Genomic DNA, 26546 nt, shown 5'->3' on the forward strand with positions numbered 1-26546 from the left:
TCTAATCTATAAATATAGTTATGAATAGTCACGAATCCACTTTTCTCTACTCAATTTTAAGTGATCAGCTAAAATACAAGATTAAATACAGTGTTTAAAATACTTTAGAAGAACTGTAGGTCACTTTTGAACTAAGTATGTGCTTAAAAATTACAAATAGGATCAGTGAAATTCTATAAGCAAAAAGGTACAAATTATTGCTTTTTGTGCTCTTCATTCTTACGCTTTGCTTATCTTTCTCTTGACCTTTATCCAAATGAATCACACTAATTCTTGAATGCTTTCTCTCACTTGATTTCTGAAGCTGTTCATCACACTTGCTGGCTAGAAGCACAGCTGGCAAGGGATCTAAACCTCATCACTGGGCAAACTTGCCCTTCTGGTTTTGCCAAGAACGACATTTCCAATGGGGGAAAAAAGTTACTGTATGGGGCACTGGATACTGTATTTGTTTGTTAGAACCAGTAGCTCCTCCCCCTTTGTTAGCACTACATATAGGCATTAGAAATAAAACCAATATAAAAATAATTAAATAGCCGAGAGTTCTCTAAATTCAATTGATAATTAAAGTAGGAGCACAGAAATCAGCTGAGTATTTTTACTCATTTCCTGAAGAAAGATGCAACTGAGGATAAGCAGTGCCCCCTAGTGTCAATAACCACAGACAATAAAAGCTAAAGGAAACTTGCTAACATTGACTGAACTAAAATTATTAAAAATATATGCAGTAATAAATTATAAATCCATTGTTAATCAAATTTTAAATTTTACATGTGTATAAAATTACACCACATAATCATTTATTTAACACTGATCTGCTCAGGAATGCATACTCACATGAACACATACACACATACACGCACATACACACACACTGTATGCAGACTGACATGGCCAAGATGTCTTTAATGTCCCAGGCAGCCCAGAAAAAATATTCCACCCAGCACAGCAGGCCATGCATGAAGCGGGTGTCAGCAAGCCCAGCAGAATCAGTCACTGTGAAGACGTCTAATAGGAACTGCTGAATACACAATACGGGCAGCATGGCCTGAATGGCTAAAGTGGAATGGCCAGAATGGAGTCCGAAAACCCATCCGAAATTGTAATTAAACCTGTAATGAGTGTTTAAACATTTTTCTCTTTTTTGCTGGTAATCGAAGGTTAGCATATTTAGCCTATATTAGAGACTGATTTTAAAAATGGTCTAACTTCTACTGTGCATGTTCTGAATACTGGATCCTAAAATTTGAAATACAAATAGATAAAATATATATTTGTCTTTAGAAGAAAATGCAACACACAAAATTAAAATTTTAAAAATATTACACCTACTGTACGGAATTGAAGCTGAGTAATAATTTTTCTGAATATACTCTATGAGAAAAAAGTTATTTTTAAAAGATCAATGAGACATCTACAGAGTGATACAGATGACAAAAAAGGTAAACTTAGCTTCTCTTTCTACAAAATACTGTCTAGGTCACTAATTTTTAATAGCAATTTTTGGTATTGAACCCATAAATGAAAGCAAACAAACAAAAACAGTGTAAAAGAAAACACCCATACAAATAAAAATGATAAACAAAAAAGAGAGAAAAGGCCAGAGGACTAGGTATATATGACAAAGAGATCACTAATGAAAAACAAATTAATAAAAAACAATTGTTTGATTTTACTTGCATAAAAGTACAAGGCAAAAAAAAGTTCAAGGCTATTTAAAACATGCATTTATATAGGAAATCATTTGTCAACTACTTTCCCACATAAACCAGTAATGCATATACTATCAGTTTGCAGTTTTAAGAGCAAGGAACATAATTAGGCTTTTATGAAAAGATTCCAATGTGCGTTTAAATTGCTACATCTTTAAAATGAGGAAGGTGCAAACGCAATAGTTTAGTATGCATAAACACAAGGTCCAAATGATAGTTAAAAGTCGATAGATATTTAGGACTTTTACTATAACTTCTGGTTAAAGCGGAAGCTTGACACTTCAACTATTTAAATTTAGAAAAAAAGTTGCAAAATGCCTACAGTTGAGTTTTTTTTAGAAGTTTAACTTTGGCAGGGCTGTTAAAATCTAGGGTAAAATTAAAGAACAACAACAACCTTTTTTGCTCGTCACAGTATTTAAGTAATGTTAAGGATATTAAAGCAGATGGACATATTTATGCTCAATTTAATTGTATTAATACCTATTTTGTTACATCAGAAAGTATGAGTTCTCATTAAAATTTCCATAGGAAATGGAATTTTATCCTAAATCAGTAAAAACAGGTACCTGCTTAGATGTGATAGTGAAAAACCAAAGTTGTATAATTGTGAGGGGAGAGGTCTGATTTTTTATTTTGCAGAACAGCTGTACAAAATGCTGTTGCAATTAGCACTAAACATCAAGTACTTTCCTGCAAGTCTTCAATAGGCAAACATTATTTATAGGAAGTAGTGTTCTTTTATCTCTTTTACAAATTTTTGTTTTCATGGATATTTGCAGTTTCATCTTTAATTTCCCTATAAGGTATTTGGCAATTATTCGTTATTAATGTAGGCACAAAGTGATATGAGATTTCCAACCCCACCCTACCACTGACCTACATGACTTCCCAAAAGATCCAAGAAAAAGAGAGGGATAAGTTCTAAAAGCTAAGAGATAATGGAACACCATTAAGAAAACCTTCCATTCTCAGAGGTAAAAATTAAGAATTTTTTAGACTTAAGCTAGAACATTTCTGTAAGTGTAGATTTGGGGGATGTATGAGTAAATGTCCGGGCCAGGTTTTCTGTGTTGTAGAAAAAGGGTAAGGTAAACAGGACCACGCCTGTTGCATGAAAAAGATGCTGGGTTAGGAGTATAAAGCCTGAAGCTAGGTTCACACACAGCTGGATAGAAATGGTGAGTAGGAGCTATTATTATTCCTACAAGGTTAAAAGAAATGGAAAAGGTTTGTAATCCATGTAATCTAGTATCAGCATTAACATGACCATAATTACATTTGATTCCTTTCTAGAACATCTCAGATAAAAGAGTTTGAAAGTATATGTACACAGACACCAACAAAAATAAATTTTCACAATGTGAGCTTTTAGCTTTAACTTTCTAAAGCCTACATTAAGAAGGTTCAAATACAGATTTTCTTTTGCATATGTGTTCCAAACAACTAGATTCTTATAAAGTGGTTAGAGGCAGAAAAAGAGTGTAAGAGATAAATAATTTCAAAGGAAGGCATTTCCTTAACATACGTAATATTTCCTTAACATTCAAGTAACTAACATGTAACTATCTCTTCATGCATATGATATCACAAAGATTATTAAGTGCTTCCACATACTTAAACAATCATAAATATGTATCAAATAACTGACCATAATACATTTTTAATCAATAACTCTCATTACACTGAAAACATTTTCTTCAGGATGATAAAGCAAAACTGTACTATATTTTCAGGAATGATTCAATATTACTAAAAGTTAGAAAGAACAAATACAGCAAAAAGCAAATATTAGTCTTTGACATTATTTCTTTAGCCACAGAGATATTTTAAATATTTATATTTAAATTATATTATACCAATATATTTATATATGGTATAAATGGTATACCATATTTATATATGGTATAAAACCATATAATATGGTTATATTTACCAATAGTGATCAGTACTTGCTTATTAACCAATAAATATTGTTTTTTAAAATACTATCTTGGGGCAGGAGTGAGGAAAAGTAAGAGAAAGGTAGTAGACTATTATTTTACTCAGAAATTATATGACCTCTTATTTATTTGCTTTATTTTCAGAAAAGTAACATTTTTGCTAAAACAGTATATCTTAATGATTTTTATATTTAATTATATCTTGAAAAATTCAGAACTTATACTATTGTGAGTTAAAAATCATAGTTATAATTAAAATTTGTTTTTAAGCAACCAGAGTGCTATATATAGTATCATAGACAGTGATAGGAAATTTACAAGCATATCCTTAAAGATGAGAGATCAAATTTTATTTCATTAAACAAACAAAAAACTCCTTTTTGAGATTTTATGAAGAGATACATTTTTAATACAAAGTTAATGATTAATAATTTTTACTACGAAGTCACCATGGTGTTATTAGAAATTCTCAGACTTACAATATGCTACACTGGAAATATGGTAACTTCTAGAAATGATCAATAAATATATGATGCTTTGTCAAAGGGAAATAATGAGAAGAGGGCTGAAATCAGTGTATCCTTCCTTCTATGATTTAAAAATAATTATTCCTGTATTTGAAAACCCATTAAGCTTGAAAGCTTTTTAGCAATTTCTTGCTTCTCCGTTTGATATGGGAAAAAGTAATGGATTTCAGTGGACAACTTTTTACCAGCTATTTCACCATCTTTATGTTTCCCAGCACCTGACAACAAAGCCCACCCTATCCCCCTCCCAGCCAAGTTTCCTCAGATATGTCTTACAAAGAGACTGAGCACAGATAACATATTTCATAGTCAGCCTTAATATCCCTGCGTGGGAAAGTCTGGAGGACTCTTCTAAGTCTGAGGTCCTGAGTAGTACCTGAGCACTAATAAAAAGAGTGGGCATGATACAACATCTTAATAGAATTGCACAGGGGCCAAGTTCTTTTTTCCCCCCACCAAATACTGAATTATATTTCTCTAATGTGGGTCCATCCAAGCAGCTGATTATGTGGTATAAATCTGGAGGAGAAATACAACAATTGTGACTGAATTATATAGCAGAAAATCTGGCCAGCTGAAGTGTATATTTATAGTTATTTATAGTTGCACATGGTCACTTGTATTTGGAGTTGTCATTCAGTCCTATAAGGGGTTTTCAATGCATCTCCTCTAGCACCATACACTTCTTGGTTGTATGCAGTCAGTGGTTCTTCCACACAGCTAAGCAAAAGCACTTTCCAGCATCTGAATTAGCTTGTTTGATCATGGGTTGCTGTGAAATATAGACTCCTCTGACTTCTGAGGTAAAAGAGCTCTCCTCCACTCATGAGATTATTTTACATCTAGCAGGAGCTTAAGATACATACTTACTCATTCAGATACGCAAATTTAACCACCAGAGACAAGTAAATTATGCAAGATGATGTACGTTTCATTTTAGCTGGAAAAAAATGTGCAAACACTATACAATTCCATTTCAGAAAGCTATACTTGCACAAAGTTGAGACGCACTGAACAAAAGTTGCAAGGTAATATCCATGTTTTCACAGAGTGGATTCACTTTTGAAGAGCTGTTTTTAAGTATCTAAAGAGGCTTTTCATTTCAATACTTTCATATGACTTTTCCATTGGTATTTTCACATTTTCCCAAACTACCAAACTTCTATTTAAACTTAAGAAAAAATTACATCACTACTCTATGAATACTTTTTTCTTATTTATATGAACATATATACAAATGATTAACAACTTAAAAAATTCTAATTTAATTTAAGCTTCAATCACCCCCAAAACTGTTTTTTCCAATATGAGGCCCTGTTTTCTAATACATGTTATTTAAATTAATAATAATTGTTTACTGACATTTTCACTTATGAAAATGAAAAAATTTCATCTAACTCATGTATATATCTCATTAATGCTATAGCTTTTACAGACACCTTTAAAACAGCAAATGACATTATCTAAAAACCTGACATGTTTATTGCCCTTGTATAATAAGCTTTGACTTCATTCCAGGTTTAATTTTAAAGCATGAATTCTAGCATTTCTGACGCAAATAAAAGAAATGTGATCTCTAATATTTTCCTATCAAATTTTACAAAACAGAATTATTAAAGTAGAAGAAGGTTTCTGTGTCTTGTGATATACTGAGGGATGCCACAGTGACACCACTGAGTGACAGAATTGACGCAATGTTTTTCTGTGACATTTATTTTCTATTCTTTAACAATATTCAGAAATGGTGACCTGTTTAATGAAGATAAAACAGCGTATATGAAAATGTCCTGATTTGTAGTAAGTGTTACTAAGTATGCTTTCTGAAACCATTAAGGAATTGTCGTAGCAGAGTTTAATTACCAACAGCACAATAATCAAATTCAGCCATGACACATTTCTAAATCTTTGCCAAAAGTATACCTTCTCATAAATTCACAGAGGCTTTGATCAAACAGCAAGCTGGTCGGGAGGAGGATATTGCCCTGCATCTTGACAGAAGCCTACATTCGTCTCATCAGTTCCTCACTAAAGATGTAGTATAAAGGTTGGGGGTAATGGGCATTTTCTTGATGATTAGCTGTGTAGGCAAATATGTTCTTTGGCAGACAATATAAATGTTGATTTAAGGACTAGCCAATAAAGAGGGCTAAACTGCAAAACATTCATTGCTCAATTTCTCATAGATTTGGTGGAAGACTTAATTCTTAAACTCAGGTTTCCATTATCACCAAATAACACACTACCACAAAAGTTATGATAGAATGAAATAAAGCTTACATAGTTAATATTGATATGTAGCTGCTTACTAATTTCCATATTTGACATACCATTCACATTAACATTACTTACTAATAATGATGAATAGTAACAGGCAAGTCATTCTGGACCACTGTTTCACCGTGAAACTAATAAAACTCCTTATTTTCTTAAACACACAAAGCAATGCATGTCTCACTGAAACTAAGGAATCTATAAAACTAGTAAAGATAAGTGGTAACCTATCACAACACCAGTAAATTTTAGTTTATGCCTAGGTTTAAGAGATCATCTTTAAAGAAAATGGTTTTAAGCTGGAAGCAAGATGCACTGTTTTAAAAACAAAAATAGCACAAGATAAATGGCATATACTCTGGCAATTTTCTTTAACGTAGCTTTCAAATATAATCTAGTCTACAGTGCACTCGAACTGCAGAAACATCCAAATTAGTTAAGAAAAAAAAGAGATACTTATCCTTGCAAAAAGGGCCTATACTCAAAGGAACATCTGAATAAAATTGAGACATCTGCAGTAAAGTTTTACCTTCTCCCTAGAATGTTTGAGATGAACTCAGTGTAACACTGTCTTCTAAGAAAAGACAAAGTGATCAATGCAAGAACACATCAGGCTGCCTTGGACAGGCCAATCAATGCAAGAAAGAACCTTGCCCAGGGCCTTATGCAAATAGAGGCACGTCCTGCAACCTAGGGAGGGAACATGCGCAATAGATCAATTGGATCTAAAAAACCTTACAGCTATATCAGCTTCAGACAGTAAATATATACTGATGAATACCTCACACTTCCCGTGAATTCTCAAAATGGGTTATTTTTAATAGCTGGTTAAAAACTCTTTCTGGGATCTAGAGTGCAGCAAAGAGGAAGAAAACATCATGGGAGAAACACTCAGCATTACTTTTGAGAGTGTGCAAATAAAATTCTGATTTCTTAAAATTTCTTGGCATAGCTGAATTTTGCTGATGTTTCAGAAGGTTAAATTTTTAGTATGTTTGTATTCATGAACAGGAAATGAAAACCTTAAAAAAAAAAGCAGACACTGTCTTAGGTAGTTCTTGAACAAGGAATAAATGAAAATGTTGTAGGAAAAATAATTCAAGATATAAAATTATAGTCATCATTCTCAGTCACAAAGATTATTCTCTATAGGGGTTAACCTATTGATATAGGAGCAGTTTTTCTTTTAAAGTTAAAATCTGTATCTCCCAAAACCACTCTAAAATCTGATTAGAATGCATAATAAGCTCAAGAGCTACTTAGTACACAAAGCTCTATCCCTGTTAAACGGTGTTGAAGGCAAGTCAGATGCTGTATAAGGCTACATCAAAAATGCTCGATTATCAGGTGTTCAAGGAAGTACTTGAATGCAAAATTATTTCCTAAATATTTTCATTTGTTTTTAAACCTACTGTTTCTCCTTAGGAATTTCACATTTTAAAAAAAGCCCTTCATAACCTAAAAGAAGTCAAAATCATATTTTAAATAAGAATTATAATGTCAGAAACAATAATAAAGATACTACAAAATGAAGAAAAAATATCTGTAAATATCTGTTACTACATTTACTTTGGAAATTTAAATTTGAAAACAGCTGCAGATGCATTCTGTAAAAGGTGTGTAGCAAATACTTCCAATATTAAAAATAAAATATATGATTTTTCCTTTAGTTACTGATATATAAACTTTCCTTAGCAAAACTCTATATAAAATATGAAAATCTGACATCTAATATAAAGTTCCCTAGGTAGAGCTGTTTATTTAGCTGTTGAAAGGACACAGATATCTTAAAACACTCGTTTATTTAGCCAATGAAGAGAAATATGAGACTATGCAGGATAAACAAAGCTTACTTGTTAGTTTTCACATTTCTAGTGCTTTCTGCATTGGTAAGATTTTAAGTTTCCATTTAGTCTAATAAGATTTTTTTTCCTAAGGCATAAGTAAATACGTCATTCATTTGTTTGATCCTCTTTACTTAGACTTAAAGCTTTATAAAAACTTTACTATTTACATGGAGCAAGGATAGAGATATAAAATCAAAGCACTATAATACCCTTTTATAGCTTTTCAAGTATTAGATATCAGATGAAGTGCTTATAATAAATCAGAAAGGAATGAAGTAGCAGGTTAGTTATAGGGACTTAAATGTTCCCTTTTTCCAATTTTAATTATGAATATAAGAATGTTGAGTAGTCTGGTATTCATAGTGAAATGTAAACTCCAATTTACAGTAAGTAAAATTCAAAGGATGAAGCAACTATGATTTTACTTTTTGTTACAATATTTAAATTGTATATTTTCTCTAACACGTAGGTAAAAAAAGAAAAACAATTTTGGAATACTACCAACTAATATTTGATAGAGTTGACATTGTGATAGGCAACGAATAATGAAATTCTATCCTTCCTGATCTAAATCTGCACAATATGTGATGTTTTGCTTTTAAAAGCATATTCTTAGTTTAAAAAGTATGTTAGGTATGATACTCAGTTTGCTAAAGAATTTTGTACTTTACAATTATAAATGTAGAATTTTTTTGAATGGAAAGTTCCCTCATTAATTAAAAATATCCTATTTTAAAGATTGACTTATTTATTTTAGAGACAGAAAGAGAGCGCACGCATGAGCTAGTGCAGGTGGGGAGGGGCAGAGGGCGAGGGAGAGAGAAACTTAAGCAGATTCCGTGCTGAACATAGAGCCGGACACAGGGCTCAATCTCATGATCCTGAGATCACGACCTCAGAGTCCGACACTTAACTGAATGTGCCACCCAGGCACCCCTAAAAAATACCCAATTTTTTTTTAAGATTTTATTTATTTATTTGACAGAGAGAGACACAGCGAGAGAGGGAATACAAGCAGGGGGAATGGGAGAGGGAGAAGCAGGCCTCCCGCGGAGCAGGGAGCCCGATGCAGGGCTCGATCCCAGGACCCTGGGATCATGACCTGAGCCGAAGGCAGACGCTCAGCGACTGAGCCACCCAGGCGCCCCCCAAAATACCCAATTTTAACATAAATTTATCTCATGCAGTTTTTTCAAAAACCCATCAGAGGGGAGACTGCTTCTTCGGTAAATTCATTAATTCTCACATTGGATTTTGATTTCAAATTGGATTTCAAATTGGATTTCAATTTTGGCTCTTATGCAACCTTGGACAAGTTCCTCAACCTTTCCTCATCTGTATAACAGGGTTAATATGCCTACCTAAAAGAGTTAAATGTAAGTTGTAAAATGCCTTGCTAAAACAATGTTTAATGACCACATTCAGTAGCATCCTAAACTAGTGCTCTCTTCTGAGGGGCAGTATGCATAATAGTTATAAGCATGGACTTTGGAGCCAGAAAACTTAAGTTTAAGTTCTGGCTCTATCACTTACTGGTTGTGTGATCTTAGTACTTAACATTTTGGTGCCTCAGTGTCCTCATATGTAACTGAGAATAATATTAATACCTACATCATGGGGTTGTTTTAAGGATTGCATGCGTTAATATATACAAAGCACTTAAAACAATGTCTGGTACTTAGTAGCTGCTATGTTATAAAAGCTATTACTTCCAGGTGTAGCTTACAGATATGGATAAGGCAAAGGAGCAAACACTGATAGCAGAGATTGTTCCAGTGAAACTTGAAAAGTCAAGTCTATTTAGTTGGTATTAGAAGACAGCTGTCTATTTCCAGCATGGAATGGGCTGCAAAGAAGAGCCAACCAGGGCCGCCTGGGTGGCTCAGTCATTAAGCGTCTGTCTTCAGCTCAGGTCATGATCCCAGGGTCCTGGGATCGAGCCTCACATCGGGCTCCCTGCACTGCAGGAAGCCTGCTTCTCCCTCTCCCACTCCCCCTGCTTGTGTTCCCTCTCTCGCTGTGTGTCTCTCACTGTCAAATAAATAAATAAAATATTAAAAAAAAAAAAAAAGAAGAGCCAACCAGGGGCTTGGCCAAGGAAATTCATCTGCTTTCCAGATCTTCATAAAATGTTTTCAATTTTTCAGCTTAAACTGAATTTCCAGAGCACCACATCAAAAACATATTCAAAATTTAAATATAAATGATTTGGGGATTGCCTGTTATTTTAAAATTTCCACACCTTCTTTCCACTTTATTAGTTTGGGTAATTAAGAATTGATTAAAATTGAAAGTCTGCATGGAAGGCCCAGAAAGAATAAACAGTAAATAGGGTACAGAATAAAAACTAAATCATCATGTACTTCAACAGAGAAATGTAGACCTGAATCCTGACATATATGAAAAACCAGGAGGTTGTCTTAGGAATAAGAGTCAACCTAGTCAGTATATTACACCATTTATTTGGCATAGGTACTTGATGAGAGAAGAAACACACCAAAACCCAGGGTAACAAAATGAGAGGTCTGCCTTCAAAGGAAGAAAAGATATATTTAAATGTTCTCATCTGTAAAATGGGGATAACAGTATGAAGCTCACAAAGATTTATGAGGATTAAATGAGATAAAATATAGTTACATAAAGTATATGGTAAGGACAGTGCCTGGTGCACACTAAGTATCATTGAAGTATTAATGAAGCTAATGATGAACCGGAAGATGCTGTTGCTGCCTTCTGATGTGTAAAACATTCATAAATGCTAGTTCTATTTAAAATGTCCATTTTCAAAGACACCACTATGAATTGCTTAGAACTGTTCTTGACCCAACCATGTCTTGGGTCCCCATGGCTGGCTGACAGATTACATGGATTCTACTATACTAGCAACGACAGGGCTCTAGTAGAGTGAGAAAGGGCTCTAATACAGCAGTCAGATTTGAAGGTATCCGTTTTACTTGAAAATCTATTGTATGATGTTGGAGTAAATGCAAGCGTCACCAGATGTGAAGGTTTATTATATGCTAAAGAAAGCTAATATATTACTACACATTTAATATTTGGACATAATATAAACATAAATATGTCTAATATTTAGATAGATATCCTAAAATTGCAAAACTGAAAATTTAAGGCTCAGCCTGTAACAATGGTAAGAACTATTATTACACTATTAATGACATTAGAAATAGGAATTTTTTCTTAGGTAAACTAGGCAGTAATACAACAAAGGCAATGCATAGGGGCTAGTGATCTCATATTTTATGACAATTGTTCACAGGGCACCACTTTATTGAGTAAGTCAAGGTTTCTTTGTTGTTAGCAGACAGGCTAATAGAATTTTTTAGAAAATCAACATTTATAATTATACAGTGGCCCTTGATATCTTATAACTGGAAAGAAGTCAAGATAGGGAATTTCTACTGTAGGAGAAAGTTGAGGTGCTTTATCTTTCTGGCCAGTGTCTCTCCTTTAGAAAGATAAATGCCAAGTTTTCCTTTTAATCCAGATGTCTGATTAATGTAGCAAAGAAATTTGGAGATAAGATGTTAGAAGTTAGATGTCAAGATTTATGGATATTAGGCATAAACTAGGTATATTAGAAATTAGAACACTTTTTAATCATTTGACTCAATTATAAAATTGTCACCGAAATATTAAATAGCAATTTTTATTGTATTCTTATGCTTTTTAATAAACTTCTTTATGAGAAAAATTCAAATAAGGTATGGAAAACTAAGAAGAAATCTGAATACACTAATATATATTTAAACAGGCAATTTTTTTTTCCTAGACGATATGAGATTTAATTTGTTCAATTTAATCAGAGAAAACATAACTAGTTTTGGAGTTAGGGTTAGGTTTGGCTACTTCCCTTGAGTAGAGATTTCAATATCTTCTCAGTTGTTTTTCTTCATTCACTGACCAATTTCCAAGTGTACAAAATTTTGAAGACACAGACTATACCTCCTACACACTCAAGCATACTGATTCTAAATGCCCCTGTTTTACATCTTAAATAATCAACTTTGTTCTCTTGTCCACCCTGTTTTGTGCTATCTTGTGGCTCAAAATGAATGCCCAGACCTTACTTTCTTCATCTGACTCAACGAAGCACCATCTGAGATCTATTTTTTATAACTTATCTCTATATAAATACAGGATCAAAAACTATTTATTGAGTATATACTTATTATAGGCCCAGCCAGGCTAGCAGAATAGGAACCAGAGAAAATAATGAATTTGTTATTTATTCTTTGCCAGTTAAGAAAAGGACTTTGAGATGACTTAAAGCAAAATATATTTATGAATTAAGACACTCAATAAAAGATCAAGGATGAGGATAATTAATGAAATAAAAAACTAACCAAAGCTCTGGGTTTATAGGAGACAAGGGTACAAATGCATTACAGAGTTTTTATTTTCTGATAAAAAGATCATATCAATCTATTAACAGAAACAATCCTCCCTAATACTTAACCAAGACAAATTTATGTTATGGGTCTTCATTTTGGGGAAATTAATGTCTTGGCTACAATCTCACTTCACAAGTATCTTACTATATATTACTCTGTTTAAATGGGCTTCCTATTTAGACTATAACCTTCTTGTGGCGGGATCATGTGCTTTAATCTGTTTTCCTAGTATTTCCCCCAGAGTGGGATGTTCAAATGAAAAAATAAATTAATATCTTTAATAGTTTTCTAAACCATTTATTGTTTGGAGGGCGAAATATTCAAACCCAAGAAATAATTTCAATAAAGTCAAACTTATGAGATCCAGGTGGCTTTACTGTGATCTAAATTTATTCACTGAAAAGGTGTTGAAAACCAATAACAAAAAATAAGAGGAGAGAGAGAACTGACATACATATAGGGGTTAAAAGTCTCCAACTCTGTGGGAGGGGGAGACGAACCATGAGAGACTATGGACTCTGAGAAACAAACTGAGGGTTCTAGAGGAGAGGGGGATGGGGGGATGGGTTAGCCTGGTGATGGGTATTAAAGAGGGCACGTACTGAATGGAGCACTGGGTGTTATACACAAACAATGAATCACGGAACACTACATCAAAAACTAATGATGTAATGTATGGTGATTAACATAACATAATTAAAAAAAAAAGTCACCAACTCTAAAAGTTAAGAACACAGCAGCTTAGAAGAATATCACTTTGTTTCTCTGGGCACAAAAGGTTTTACACCCATAGTGTGATCATTTCAGAGCCATGAGAACAGGAAAAATGATAGCTCTTCCAACCTCATCTCCTTTATTGCCATAGAAACCTGGCAACCAGTACACCAAAGATAAGCCCTGGGTATCTAAATAACCTTAGAATGCAGTACTCTACTGTATCCCATTCTGATCTAAGCCACATAAATTGGACTTCTGTCTTGATTCATCATTTCATAATTCTTTTGATGTTTTTGCCTGCTGCTATAACCTCTTTCTTTCTCAGGGAAGGATTCCATTTCTAAACCCCTAGCCAGTGTTTGAAGCCTTAAACCTTCTTTGTTTATCCTTTTCCCAGTGCTGGATCCTGTTCTTTTTTTCCCCTTTTCCTTCCCTATAATGCTGTGACGTAGGGTATGGTTGGAGAGAAGAGGTACTCTTAGAACCAGTGACTACATTCTATTTACTCATTCATCACCCAATGCCTTGATTTTCTGTTCCCTGCAACCAGATAATACCTCTTAATTTAAACCTGAGTTCACCATGCTCTATTGATGCTTACCTAGTGATGGTTCACCTGCTACTCCCTCCAAAGCCAATCTCTCCAGCTAAATTAGCTCTTCTTGAAGCCATTCTAAACTCTACTAATGAGACCTTTCCCCAGATCTGGCTTCTATCTTTGTTCTCTCAAGTTGTATCCCAACATGGATCTAGTATGCTTTGAGTCTGAGTGTACCTGGCTTCCCTGAGTTAATTTGAGTAAATTATTTAATAAGGATTGAAATCTAACACAGAAGTTAAATGGTTTTGATTGCAAAATTTTTGTCCTCTAAGAGCTCTTTTCAATTTGTCGTGTCAAACCAGAGCTGTCACTGTGGTTGGGAATCTTATTTGGGGAAGAGCTTACATTAAGTGATTATCATAATGTTGTAAGTATAGTAAAAACAGCCTCTTTATTAACTGAAATGTGTTTTTCTACAATCCCCCTTATAAAAGGTCTATAATAGTCAATCATGCTCTCATACCTGCAGTAAAATGCAAAATCTCTCATTAAGATACTTTGTAAAACCAATGAAAAGGAAGTATTTCTTGTAGAAAGATTTGTATCTAACAAATTAATATATCAATTTCTCGGGGTTCTTCTTAACATGGTATTGTGCTAATTTACCAGTTGTTTCCAGGCAGTCTGTTGAATTAACAGATAGAGTGCCCAATCTTGCAGCTGCACAGTCGTAGGGCAATAAGCGCTGGATGAAGCCCATTTATGTGGATACTGAAAAAGCCTCTTCAAAAGGTAATTCTAATGGAGTAATATGGATCCTTTTTCTATGAAAAGATTCTTATTAAAGATTAGTGAAATTTTTCTCCATGTCAGACTTTTGAGCAACCTGATCTTGGTGTGAATGAGGGATATAAGCATTAAGAAGCACACAAGGTCCTTAGTGGAAATGACCTACCAAGAATGGAAACAATCACAAGTAACATCATACTTAATGGTGAAATAATGAATGCTTTCCCCTTAAGACCAGGAACAAAAGGATGTTTACTGTAGCTATTTCTATTCATCACTGTACTGGACAGATCAATTAGGGGGGAAAAAAAAGGAAAGAGAAGAAAAGCAAAGCATCTTGATCAGAAAAGAAGTAAAATTATTTTTATTCAGTAATTTTATTCAGTGGTCTTGAACATAGAAAATTCTAAGAAATTCACACACACTCACACACCAGAACGAATAAATGAGTGCAGCAAGGTTATAGAATATAAGACCAACACATAAAAATTGTATTTTTACACTAACAGTGAACCATCTGAAAGTGAAATTAAGAAATAATTTCACTTACAATAGCATGAAAAGAATAAAATACTGAGGAATAAATTTAACAAAAGAAGTGTAAGACTTGTACACTGAAAATAATAAAACAAAACATTTTTGAAAAAAGATCTAAATAAATGGAAAGAAAGCCTATGTTCATGGAATGGAAGACATTATTAATATAGCCGTACTCCCCAAATTGATCCTAAAATTCATATGGAAATGCAAGAGACCTAGGATAGCCAAAACAATCTTCAAAAAGAAGAACAAAGTTGGAGAATCCACACTTCCCAACTTCAAAACTTACTACAAAGCTACAATAATCAAGACAGTGTGGTACTGGTATAAGGAGAGACACATATATCAGTGAAATAGAATTGAGAATCCAGAAGCAAATCCTTACATATTTACAGTCAAAGATGAGAAGACAAATCAAAGGGGAAAGAATAGTCTTTTCAGCAAATGGTGCTGAAACAACTGAATATCTGCATTTAATAGAATTATGTTGAACCACACTTCACACAATGTACAAAAATCAACTCAAGTGACAAAAACAAAAACTAGATGAATTCAACTTCATCAAAATAAAAAAACTTCTGTCCTTTCAAAGGATATCACGAAAGTGAAAAGCTATCCCACAGAATAGGAAAAAATATTTGCAAATCATGTATCTGATAAGGGACTTGTATCAGAATACAGAGAGAACTCTTAGGACTCAACAATACAATGACAACACAAAAAAATGGACAAAAATTTTAAAAGACATTTTCCCAAAGAAAATACATAAATGGCCAATAAGCACATGAAAACGTGTTCAAAATCATTAGTCATTAGAGAAATGCAAATAAAAACTATAATGAGATACCAGTTCACCCCCACTAGAATAGCAGAAATAAAAAAGACAAACAAAAACAAGTGTTGGTGAGGTTGTAGAGAAATCGGAACTCTCATACATTGCTGGTAGGACTGTAAACATGGGGAGTGATGGCTAATGGGTATTGAGTTTCTTTTGTGAAGATGAAAATGTTCTAAAATTAGTGGTGATGGTTGTACAACTCTGTGGGCATACTAAAAGCCTCTGAATTGGGCACTTTAAAAGATTAATTTTATGGCATGTGAATTATATCTCAAGAAAGCTTAATAAATCTTATTTATATCTCAATAAATGTTAATTAACCACAAAATTTTTTTAAAGTGAAAAAAAGGAAATAAGCATAGGTAAGCTAATTATTAAAGAAAAGGTAATATTAAACTCAATTGGGGATGAAATGGAAAGCTTCCTAGACTTACTACATACAGTGCTATACAACATTATGAGGATATAGTTATAACTTAGTTTAATAATTTTCTTTTTTGACTGAGAAGACTATACTTTGAAGAGTGAGTCAGAGAGAAGCAATCTTTTCAGTCAGCTGAGGGGCTGAGGACACAAGTAGAAAAAAGACTATAAGAGACTAACACCAGGACAAAAAGGGTAGGTAATACTGTCTGATGTGAAAGAATTGATTAGGCAGAATTCCCATATTAGTCAATATTCCAATGGAGGGTACAAAGAAAGATTAAGTTTACTTAGTAAAAGAGTTATTGCTAGTGCTCAAACTCTCTATACAGATCAATTAACTTTGCAAATATTTAAGCCTACTCATGTTATTGCAATATATATTGTTTCCAAACTTGGGGAGGGGTGGTGGAACAAGAACATTGTTCCAGGTAACTGGGGCAAGATAAGACTCAGAGATAAAAAGATAAAAACAAAACTAATTTGTAAAACAAAACTAAAGCTTTCATTTGTGAAACATATAAATACTACAGAAAAATGGGGAGTTAAGTGAGAATACTTTGTGAAAAATCTAGTAAGGAGGGAAATTATTTCACTTGGGAGGGGGAAATGGCATTGGCAAAAATGAAAATGAGCACCTCCTGTGGGCATTTGGACTCATATTTAACTACCACTGATTTAATTCCTCAAAACCAGGAATTATCTAATTTAATCCTCAAACTTTGCTGTGATGTGGGTACTTTTAGAGGAGGACGACACACAAAAGGGATCTGACCCAAGTTATCATAATTTTTAGGTATCAGAACTAGGATTCAAACCCAGATCATCTTCTGAGGTTTGTGTTCTTCTACTACACTGGGCTTGGAGGCCAGGGGTGGAGGTGTAATGAGATGGGGCAATGGCAGTAAGGAAATTAGACTAGAATTGAATTCTACTGGGAAAAAATACAATTGGAAATAAATTATCAGATTATACAGAGGATCTTACAGTTATAGAGAGGAAGCATAATATAGTAGACAATTGGAGCCAATGTGATTCAGGAATAGCATGGTGAAAGGGGTGTTTAAATAATATTATCTATGGTGTACTATATAGTGTGAAATAAAGAGTAAAGACAGCCAGTAGGAAATGGTAGAAGAGTACAATGATATAGTTGTAAAATGATGAAATTAACAGTGGGCAGAGAGAAGAAAAGACATGATCAATATTTCAGAGAAAAATAACTGACAAAATGTGTTGGCTGGTTAGATACAGGACAAAAGGAGCGGAGTTAACATAAAAATGAACAAGTGGAGTCATTCCTTCAAACAGTGGTCCTCCTAATACTTATTAAAAATTATGTGAGTAAAAGTTAAAAAAGTCAAACTCCTGTGAAGTTTATTAACAAATCACATCTGTATATATAATTCTCTCCTTTTCTTTTTAAAACCCTGACTTCATTTCTCATTTATTCATTTATTATTAATCACAATTATCAACTACACAGTATGTGCAAACATTTCTCCCAAATACTTACGTATTGGCATAATCATTGTTTATTATTATTTATCTGTTGTGCTTGGATTCCTTTTATATCCTCTTTGATATGGTGTGCATGGGGGAAGGATAAACTATACCCTTTTTCTTTTCATTCAGCTTTCTGGATCCAATGTCACTAAGCCATAGAGAATCTCCTCCTTAACATCTCGAATGCTTGCTTACTCTCACTACTTCTATGTGGGTAAAGCCCTTCACTGGATCTCACTTGGATTCTTGCAACTAACTCCTAAAATTAGTGTTACCATCAATCAATCAAAAGATAGTATCTACACTACATTCAAGACATGAAATAAAAGTGAATAGAGGAGATAAAAATAATATAACCTCCGATTCTTCTCTTTAAGGAGCATAGAAAATAGTTATAGAAACTAAACTAAACGATCTTCCTATAAAATAACTCAACAATTAAGAGAGCATTCCACACAAGTTGTAATCATCCCATACATTAACATGCTGTTTGTATCATGTAGGCAACCAAATCAGAAATTCAAGTTATATTACAAATGGCAACTTATTTTTGCTGTATTACCAGTATTTTAAAGTAGGTTTGTAAGAAGTATTTTTGGCCTGAATTACCTTGATACTATTATGGCTCAATTTTTCTTTGTTTTATCCCTTACTTCTACCTTTCCTCAATACTTGATTCCCAGTAGCCCACACAATTTTTAGTTTTTCCCACTGATCACATTACTACCAATATCTATATACTAGTATACAGATATACTACCAATATCTAATTTATTTGTTCTTTGTAGACAAAATGTAACTGATGCTTCTTTAAGGTCACAGTTAGCTGATGTCACTCAAGGTAAAACTGAATACTTTTAGTCCCATTCCATTTTCTCTTCAGAGTAAATCCAAATCATGCTTCAGGCGATTTTTTTAAAAGACTGACCCAGAGAAGACTGAGCTTAAGTGTCCTCCCACAGTTATGTCCAAAAACTAGTCCTCTATCAGCTGCTGAAGGTCAGCTTAGGCTGCCTGGAGGCTCAGGAGCCCAGCATGGAACAATGGCAGGGAAAGAGCGTTCCCTTCATTCCTTAATTCACATGCAAGTGAGGTGCCAATCAAGTGCTGACAAGCATGGAAAAACCAAAATCAAAAGTGGGTAGAGATACACTTTCAAAAGGAGCAGTTTTCACACATTTTAAGTGATGTTTTTAGTGGTGGTTGTGAACATATCACTAATAATATGGAAAAGGAAATAAAAGCCATAAGAAAAATAATAATAATTTTATATCGGCTAAGGTGATTCAATAAACTAATGAAATACATCTGCTAAAATTGTTTAATGTGTTTCATAAAAAAAATGTATCAACACTCTCACTTTGGCTAAAGAAAGAAATCTGAATGCAAATTGATTTATTGAGCACTGCAAACATGGACGGTAAGGTGAGCTGAGACTGGAAACTGAGCATTGAGACAAGTAAAGCTAACTTATTTCCAAATAAAAGAAAATTTTAAGGTTGCTTGATTTTGTCAAACTATCAGCTAGAAAGACAAGAGCAAAGCACTTTGAAATGACCAACAATGTAAGCAATGGAATCACTTCATCAAAGTGGCTAGTGAAAGAGATGATGAAAAGCTTAAAACTGTATTGTTTTTAATGACAGTTAATTTTCAAAAATGAGTTTGAATTTTAACAATATAAGGCAAAAGTAAGCTTCATTATTTGTAGATGTCTTTCTGAATGAATTTGGTAAATGCGTTTTAGTTATGACTACTAATTCTATCATATATAACACAGAATTTCTAAAAACAGAAATTTAAGACTTTGTAAATGAAGGTTTAATAACTAACTTTGTATATTGGAACTACTTCAATACACAGAAAAGATAACATTGGACAGATACATTTTTAAAATTCATTGCCAACGCATAAAATAGATAGTTCTTCCTGTCTTCCCTTTGTCTTTAATGAGTGAATGCTGGAATTGCTACCAGAGCTGTCTTAACGTCTATTTTTACAAGGATCACAGAAAGTTTAGAGAATTAGAAATTTGGGTTGTTACCATATGTCATTATAAATGCAGTGAAAAGGATATTTTTAGTATCACTTTTCTCATTATTTTAGTAAACTGTATACTGTTTTTATGAAGTTAGGTCTGATCAAGTTCCAAGATTTACTACCATAAAATGAGCATTGGTTTTGAAAAGAAACCTCTTAATTATAATGAATTTTTCAGGAGAAACTTAACAATTTAAAATAGGGCATAATCATAAATGTTCTCAGTTTTCAAAACAACAATTAGGAAAATATGAAAGTCCTACAAATATTTTGTGCTCTAAATGTAAAACTAATTTATTTTCAGATATCTATTAGCAGCACATTTAATTTTAACAGTTATTCACAATTTTACTTTAATTAAATGGCAAGATACATTTTATAATATGATAATATGAGAGTGGTACAAAAACAAACTCCATGCATTCAAACATGATACTACAAACTAGGACGGCTCCAAAAAGAAGGGGGATGGAAGAGAGAGCAATTGCAAGAGAGAGCAATTGCAAGAGAGAGGGAGGGAGTGCACAGACAGCCTTTAAGCAGGAGTAAAATTTTATGACAATTCAAAAAAAGTCAAAGTTTACTGAAAGGATTTAATGTACATTGAGACAAAATTCTAAAACATAATTTAAGATGTTCACAATTCACTTTTCTGTAAAGTTAATATTAAAATTTGAATCCATGAAAAACAATTTTATACATTACACTAATTTTGAAAAATCCCAAGAGAATAAATATTTGTCGACATTTTAAACACCATGACTTTTCCCCCAAGAATATCAGGGAAAATAGGAAAGAATATTATTCAGCTTTCTGAAAAAAGCAAAGGCTTAAAAATATTTCAATGGTTTTGTTGTTTCTTTAACTATGCTATCTTTTAAAAGTCTTTTTGAAATTAAGTAGAAACATAATGGCCTTAAATGTATTAATCAAGCTTTGTCAAAAATTTATGTATAACTCATTAGTGGTTTTAGTTATTGTTATTGTTATTTGCTTAGAGGAATCTGTTTTATTAGGTCAGGAACCACTTTTTCTTCATTTGCCACCATGTGTATGCCCCTAATAACATACCCCCATTAAAGTTACTTCACAAAAAGTAGCAAATATTATGAAGTTGAGATAATCGCCACTAATATTTTAAAACCTAAACAAGGTACATTACATTAAATAGACTTCTCAGTCCTGGTGTTGCCTGACAGATATGTGATGTGCCAGTGGTTATATTATATTCCTCCTCCCATGCATGCACCTCCTGCAGAGATAGCAGACTACAGAAGCTGACCCTTACTGAGACCATCTTGTCTCTCTGACAAAGCTCCTTTTTAACTTCTTACTTACTGGTTACTTCCTGTGATGGAGAAAAACTTTAGCTCAGCTTGTGATAATTTCACAGGCCCTGAGGACCCTGACCCTAATAGCCTCAAGGTCAGAAGTCAAGTCTTGTTCTGAAACATCTGTGTGCTTTATATTAAAGTGGAACAAAAGTGGAGAAATATCCACCAGTGTGTGACAAGAAGGACAGGCAAAATAGGACTGACACACTGGTCATCTGTTACTCTGTCATCTTAAGTTCATTTTAAAAACTATCCAATATTCACTTAAATTCCAAATTTGATGTACAAAAGGCTTTTATAAACTGTCTTAAAGTAAAAAAAAAGGGGGGAGGAATTTATGTTTAACAGTAATCTGGAATTTGGGTAGTCTTGCAGGCTTTAGAAATATTTTAAGTTACTCTACAAGCTGATGAAATTTCAAGGTTTAAGTAATTTAATGGCTGACAAAGAAAATGTAAGGTACATTATATATGCTATGTGTGTATGTGTGTGTGTATATAAAGATCTATATCTGTAGGGGCTAGAAGAACCATCTGAAAGACAACATTCACATACTAGTATGTTAAAGAGCTATCTTAAAATATCTATTATATATTAAAATAAATGCAGCAGAATTAAAAGTACTTGAAAATAATTTCTAAAAGTAAAATCCATTTAGTAAAAGATTTAACTTATATATCAATCTTAAGAGAACATAAACATTTGTGAATTTAGGTCAGCTAAAATATTCCCAGGTGTCACCACCAGTTTTATATCTAAATCATGTGGGTGAGCAATAAGGTATGAGGAGGTTGAAAAGGCCATGGAAATATATTTAATTTCCACAACAAAGAGAAACGCACACCAAAGTTTTGAAACAAAAGCTAGACAACAATGTTGTGCCTGCTTTTAATGTTCATGTAAGGCTATTTGGATTTAAAATTATCAAATGCACTTTTATCAAATTAATCAGTTTATTATAGCACTGTTACCTCCTTGTAACATAAGGTTTATGGACATGTAGGCATAAATTCTTCATTAGTGCATTTTTGGTATTGATTATATCCCATTAACCATTCATACTGGCACAAGGTGTGGTACTTGTAACACTGCATATGATATAGACAAAATTTTAAAATCTTGATAATTTTTTCTATAATGTACACAATCTTAACTCCAAGAATCAGATTTTTTGAAATGTGAAGATTTTTACAGCCAAACAATGAATTCCACTTAGCAGATTAACGGAAACCTTCTGATAGTTTAAATACTAATTACATGAATTCTTATCAAGTATTAAGTACTGACTTGTGGATATAAAAGTTAAAGATAAACGAAAGAGTCTCCAATATTCAATAGGTCTCTTGAAATTTTAAACATTTTACAGATAACACATGCTTCAATAGTTGTACATATAACACAGGAAGCAGAATTATCATCAAATGTATGAAAATGCTCTATACTGTAGAAATTAAGAAGTAATGTGTAAATAAAGAATAGGCAAAAAGCTTTCTGGTTAGCAGTGAAAAGCTCTGCCACAATAAAATAAATACACATTTCTTAAGCATTATAAAATTATTTACTTACAATATTTTGTTTTCATCCTTTTTAAAGTAATTTAAGTAATGATATCAATTAAAAGTGAGTGGGGGAGGATAAGCCTGTAAAGCGTTTGGGAATTAAAAACAGAGTTAAATGTACACTCACCAGTTCAACGAAAGCAAGTCCTCCATAGCTGTGAGCAACAAAAAACACATTCTCAGCTGCAGACCGGGCTATGAAATGGTCCCACACATAGATTGCATGTTCTTCAGGAGAACCATTTTCCTAGAAAGAAAACAAATATCATATATTATGTACTGTATCTAATTATTATCATAGTAATCAAAAATTAAATTATATGCTTGCTACATAGCCTAAGAAATAAGATAGTTATAGCTCACTGAAAATAATACCAATGCAAAAGAATTGTCACTGAAAATTCAAATTAGGGAATAAATTATTCAAGTATTAGTAAATTACTGCTAAGCTTAATTGCTACCATAATCTTCAGAAACAAAATATTCAAAATATTGCATCCTGGTATATCTGAGATATTAAAATATACATGTATGTACTTGAGAATTGTATAGCAGAAAGTTACAGTGGTCTTATGATAGAAGAGTGTAACACTAAAAAATTCAGTTACATTTCTATATTTACATCTGAGAATATTTCTATTATAAGAAATATAAATCTGAATTATTTGATTTTATAAAATTTGAAGTATCTATAAGCTGAAAGCAGAAAATTACTAACAAATACTCTCTATTTAAATTATTTAAAAATATACTTTTTTGTAAGTGTTTTCCATACACATTTTATTTCTAGAACTGGGAGAAATCTAAACATATAAACCCTGTATTTCTCCTAACCTGCTAAATCCTAATAAATGTATGTATGTTGCTTTAATTCCAAAGGTTCTATAATAATTTCATTTTGTTGGGGCGCCTGGGTGGCTCAGTCGTTAAGCATCTGCCTTTGGCTCAGGTTATGATCCCAGGGTCCTGGGATCGAGCCCCGCATTGGGCTCCCTGCTCAGCGGGAAGCCTGCTTCTCCCCCTCCCGCTCCCCCGCTTGTGTTCCCTCTCTCGCTGTGTCTCTCTCTGTCAAATAAATAAATAAAAAAATCTTTAAAAAAAATTTCGTTTTGTTTTATTTATTTTGATAGTTGACACATATTGCAGTTAAAGCTTAAACCTGGATAATGTGGGGGAAAAAACCCAAAGAGCTAAATAATACTGACCAAAAAACAAACTGATAAAAACTAAAGAAAATCATGAAAACACTTTGTGTAAGTACTTCCTCGAAGCTTTAACACTAAAGACTAACTCCCTAAAAATGTTATGGTATTAGACAATGAAGACAATTTATTCACATTTTTCCTCTTAGAAATTTTATATCATATTAAGGTCCAAAACATGACTTCCCTTGCCACCTAGAAGCTATTGTTCCCTGATGTCTAGTTCTACCCCAGATTTTTCTTCAGTGCTCCAAACCCATATATCCAAGTGCTTGACAGTCATTTACTTTTTGATGTCCCACAGATAATTCAAACTCAACCAGTTCAACATTGCACTAGAAATTTCCTCTACAATCCTGTGTCACTGTCTTTGCTCCCCACCTCCAGGCAAAATCTGGGCATCTTTTATTTATCTCTTGTTCAAATTCCACATATAATCAATCATTAAAACCCTGTTGATTTTGTCCCCAGCTGTATCCTAAATCCATCCACTTCTCTCTCTTCTCATTTCCTCTGGCTTAGCTCAAACCATTATCATTTCACATGTGGATGACTACAATGGTTCCCAGTCCATTTTTACTGCCTTTAGGATTGCCTACTTAAATGCTCTAATTCTGTAATAAAAACAAACTTTTAAAAATGCAAATATGAACATGTTGCCATGTTATTCACCTCCTGCTTATTAGATGCTTCACAGCTGATTCATTGCCCTCAGGACAAGTTCAAACTCAGTATGATATTTAAGACCTTTCATAATCTGTCTTCTACCTTCAACTGCATCTCTTAACACTGCTCTGCAATATAAGGTGACCCAAAAGAAACCCTTTTCCCCCAGTAGGAGACCACAGAGAACACACTCTGTGTTCTAATTGCAGGGAACAACTTCCAGTAACCTAACTGTGCCAAACTTTCTTTTCTCTGTGCTATTTCCTTTGTTTAGAAAGTGATTCCTGCGCTCTGCCCTCACTTCACCCATCATCTTCACCCGCATAATTCGTACTTGTTTTTCAAACTCAAACAAGACATCACCTTCTGTCAAAAGTCTTCCCTATCACCCCTAAGGCTGGGTAATGTCCTACAACATCTTGTGCATGCTCCCATTATTACACTGAATAATTTGTATTGTAATTGCTTGTTAGATTCTCAGTCTTGAGGCCAAGAGCTCTGTCTTGTTCATTACATCATTAAATTTGTATAATAAATAAATAATGAAAATACAACATTTATCTTCAGGATGATTGCTTACAACCTTGTAGTCATATACTAAAATACAAATATGCTTTTAAAGACACCTATTGGCAACATACATATGAAATTACCCACAGTTAAAGTATATAAAATAAATAAAAATATAAATATAAATAAAAGAATGGTAATTGGAAAGAAATCCATGTAGGGCATTTTTGGCTTTAATAATTTAACTTACATTAGTTTAAAAAGTAGGAAATGGTTATTATAAAAATCAGCATAGTGGTTAACTCTAAGGAAGAGAGACAGAGTTGTGAATAGGAAATAGACTTCCAGTGGCTGGCAGTGGTGCATTTCTTGACTGGAGGGGTAGTTACACAGATGTATTCTTTATAGTTACAGTCAAATTGACTAATACAAACTTAGCACTTTTCCGTACATGTATGTAGAGAGACCACAGAATTTACAAACTTTTGAGAGTGAAGAAAGGTACTATCAGTTATTGTATGAGAAGAACAGGTCTAAATTGGGACTACCCAGAGAAAACACACACCCCGGTCACCCTAATTATATCTTACAATGAAAGAAATGTAAAAACAAAACAGGAAGACAGATAACAGAGGTTCCACCTGCTGACAGTAGGCAGAACTATCTTACATAACTTGATGGATCTAAACATCTTTATACGGAGAAAATAAAAACATAGAGGAGATTACTCTGTCCCCATTAGGTTTTCTGCTGGAAGTAGAGGTGTAAGGATGATAAAAAGTAAGCTATGATTCTGGCCTTTAATGTGTTTGCAATTGCATAAGAGTGTTAACACATAAAGATATAAGGGGTAGTAATGTGTGAGGAGTATTACTTTCTCTATTCCTGGCAGACTGTCTCGTCATTCAGTCCAATGGACCTGTCATAAATCCATACAATGTGCCCTCCGTGAGGTCCTCCATGCTTTCCTCTCACAGTTACCAACTTTTCTGTTACACTGTTGACACCTGATCTGTCCCATCCTTTCCATTCCCAGATCACTTTGGGTCCTCTTACAAGATTCCTAACTATTCTCATTTCTTTTTTTTTTTTAAAGATTTTATTTATTTATTTGAGAGAGAGAGAATGAGAGACAGAGAGCACGAGAGGGAAGAGGATCAGAGGGAGAA

The 26546-nt window shown here is 33.4% G+C and overlaps 1 protein-coding gene across 17 annotated transcripts in view; it reads right to left on the reverse strand.

Moving 5' to 3' along the window:
• Positions 1-26546, reverse strand: part of ARB2A (ARB2 cotranscriptional regulator A) — a 405614-nt gene that overhangs the window by 164186 nt on the left and 214882 nt on the right. For all 17 annotated transcript variants that reach the window (XM_054512868.2, XM_054512892.2, XM_045898586.3 and 14 more), the window contains one exon: positions 23127-23246. In XM_054512868.2, the coding sequence (XP_054368843.2) occupies positions 23127-23246 (120 nt within the window). The remainder of the gene's footprint in view (positions 1-23126; positions 23247-26546) is intronic.

This window comes from Mirounga angustirostris, unplaced genomic scaffold (assembly GCF_029215605.1).
Source record: "Mirounga angustirostris isolate CCGP_5_RB_7025 unplaced genomic scaffold, mMirAng1.0.hap1 SCAF_7, whole genome shotgun sequence".
NCBI lineage: Eukaryota > Metazoa > Chordata > Mammalia > Carnivora > Phocidae > Mirounga > Mirounga angustirostris.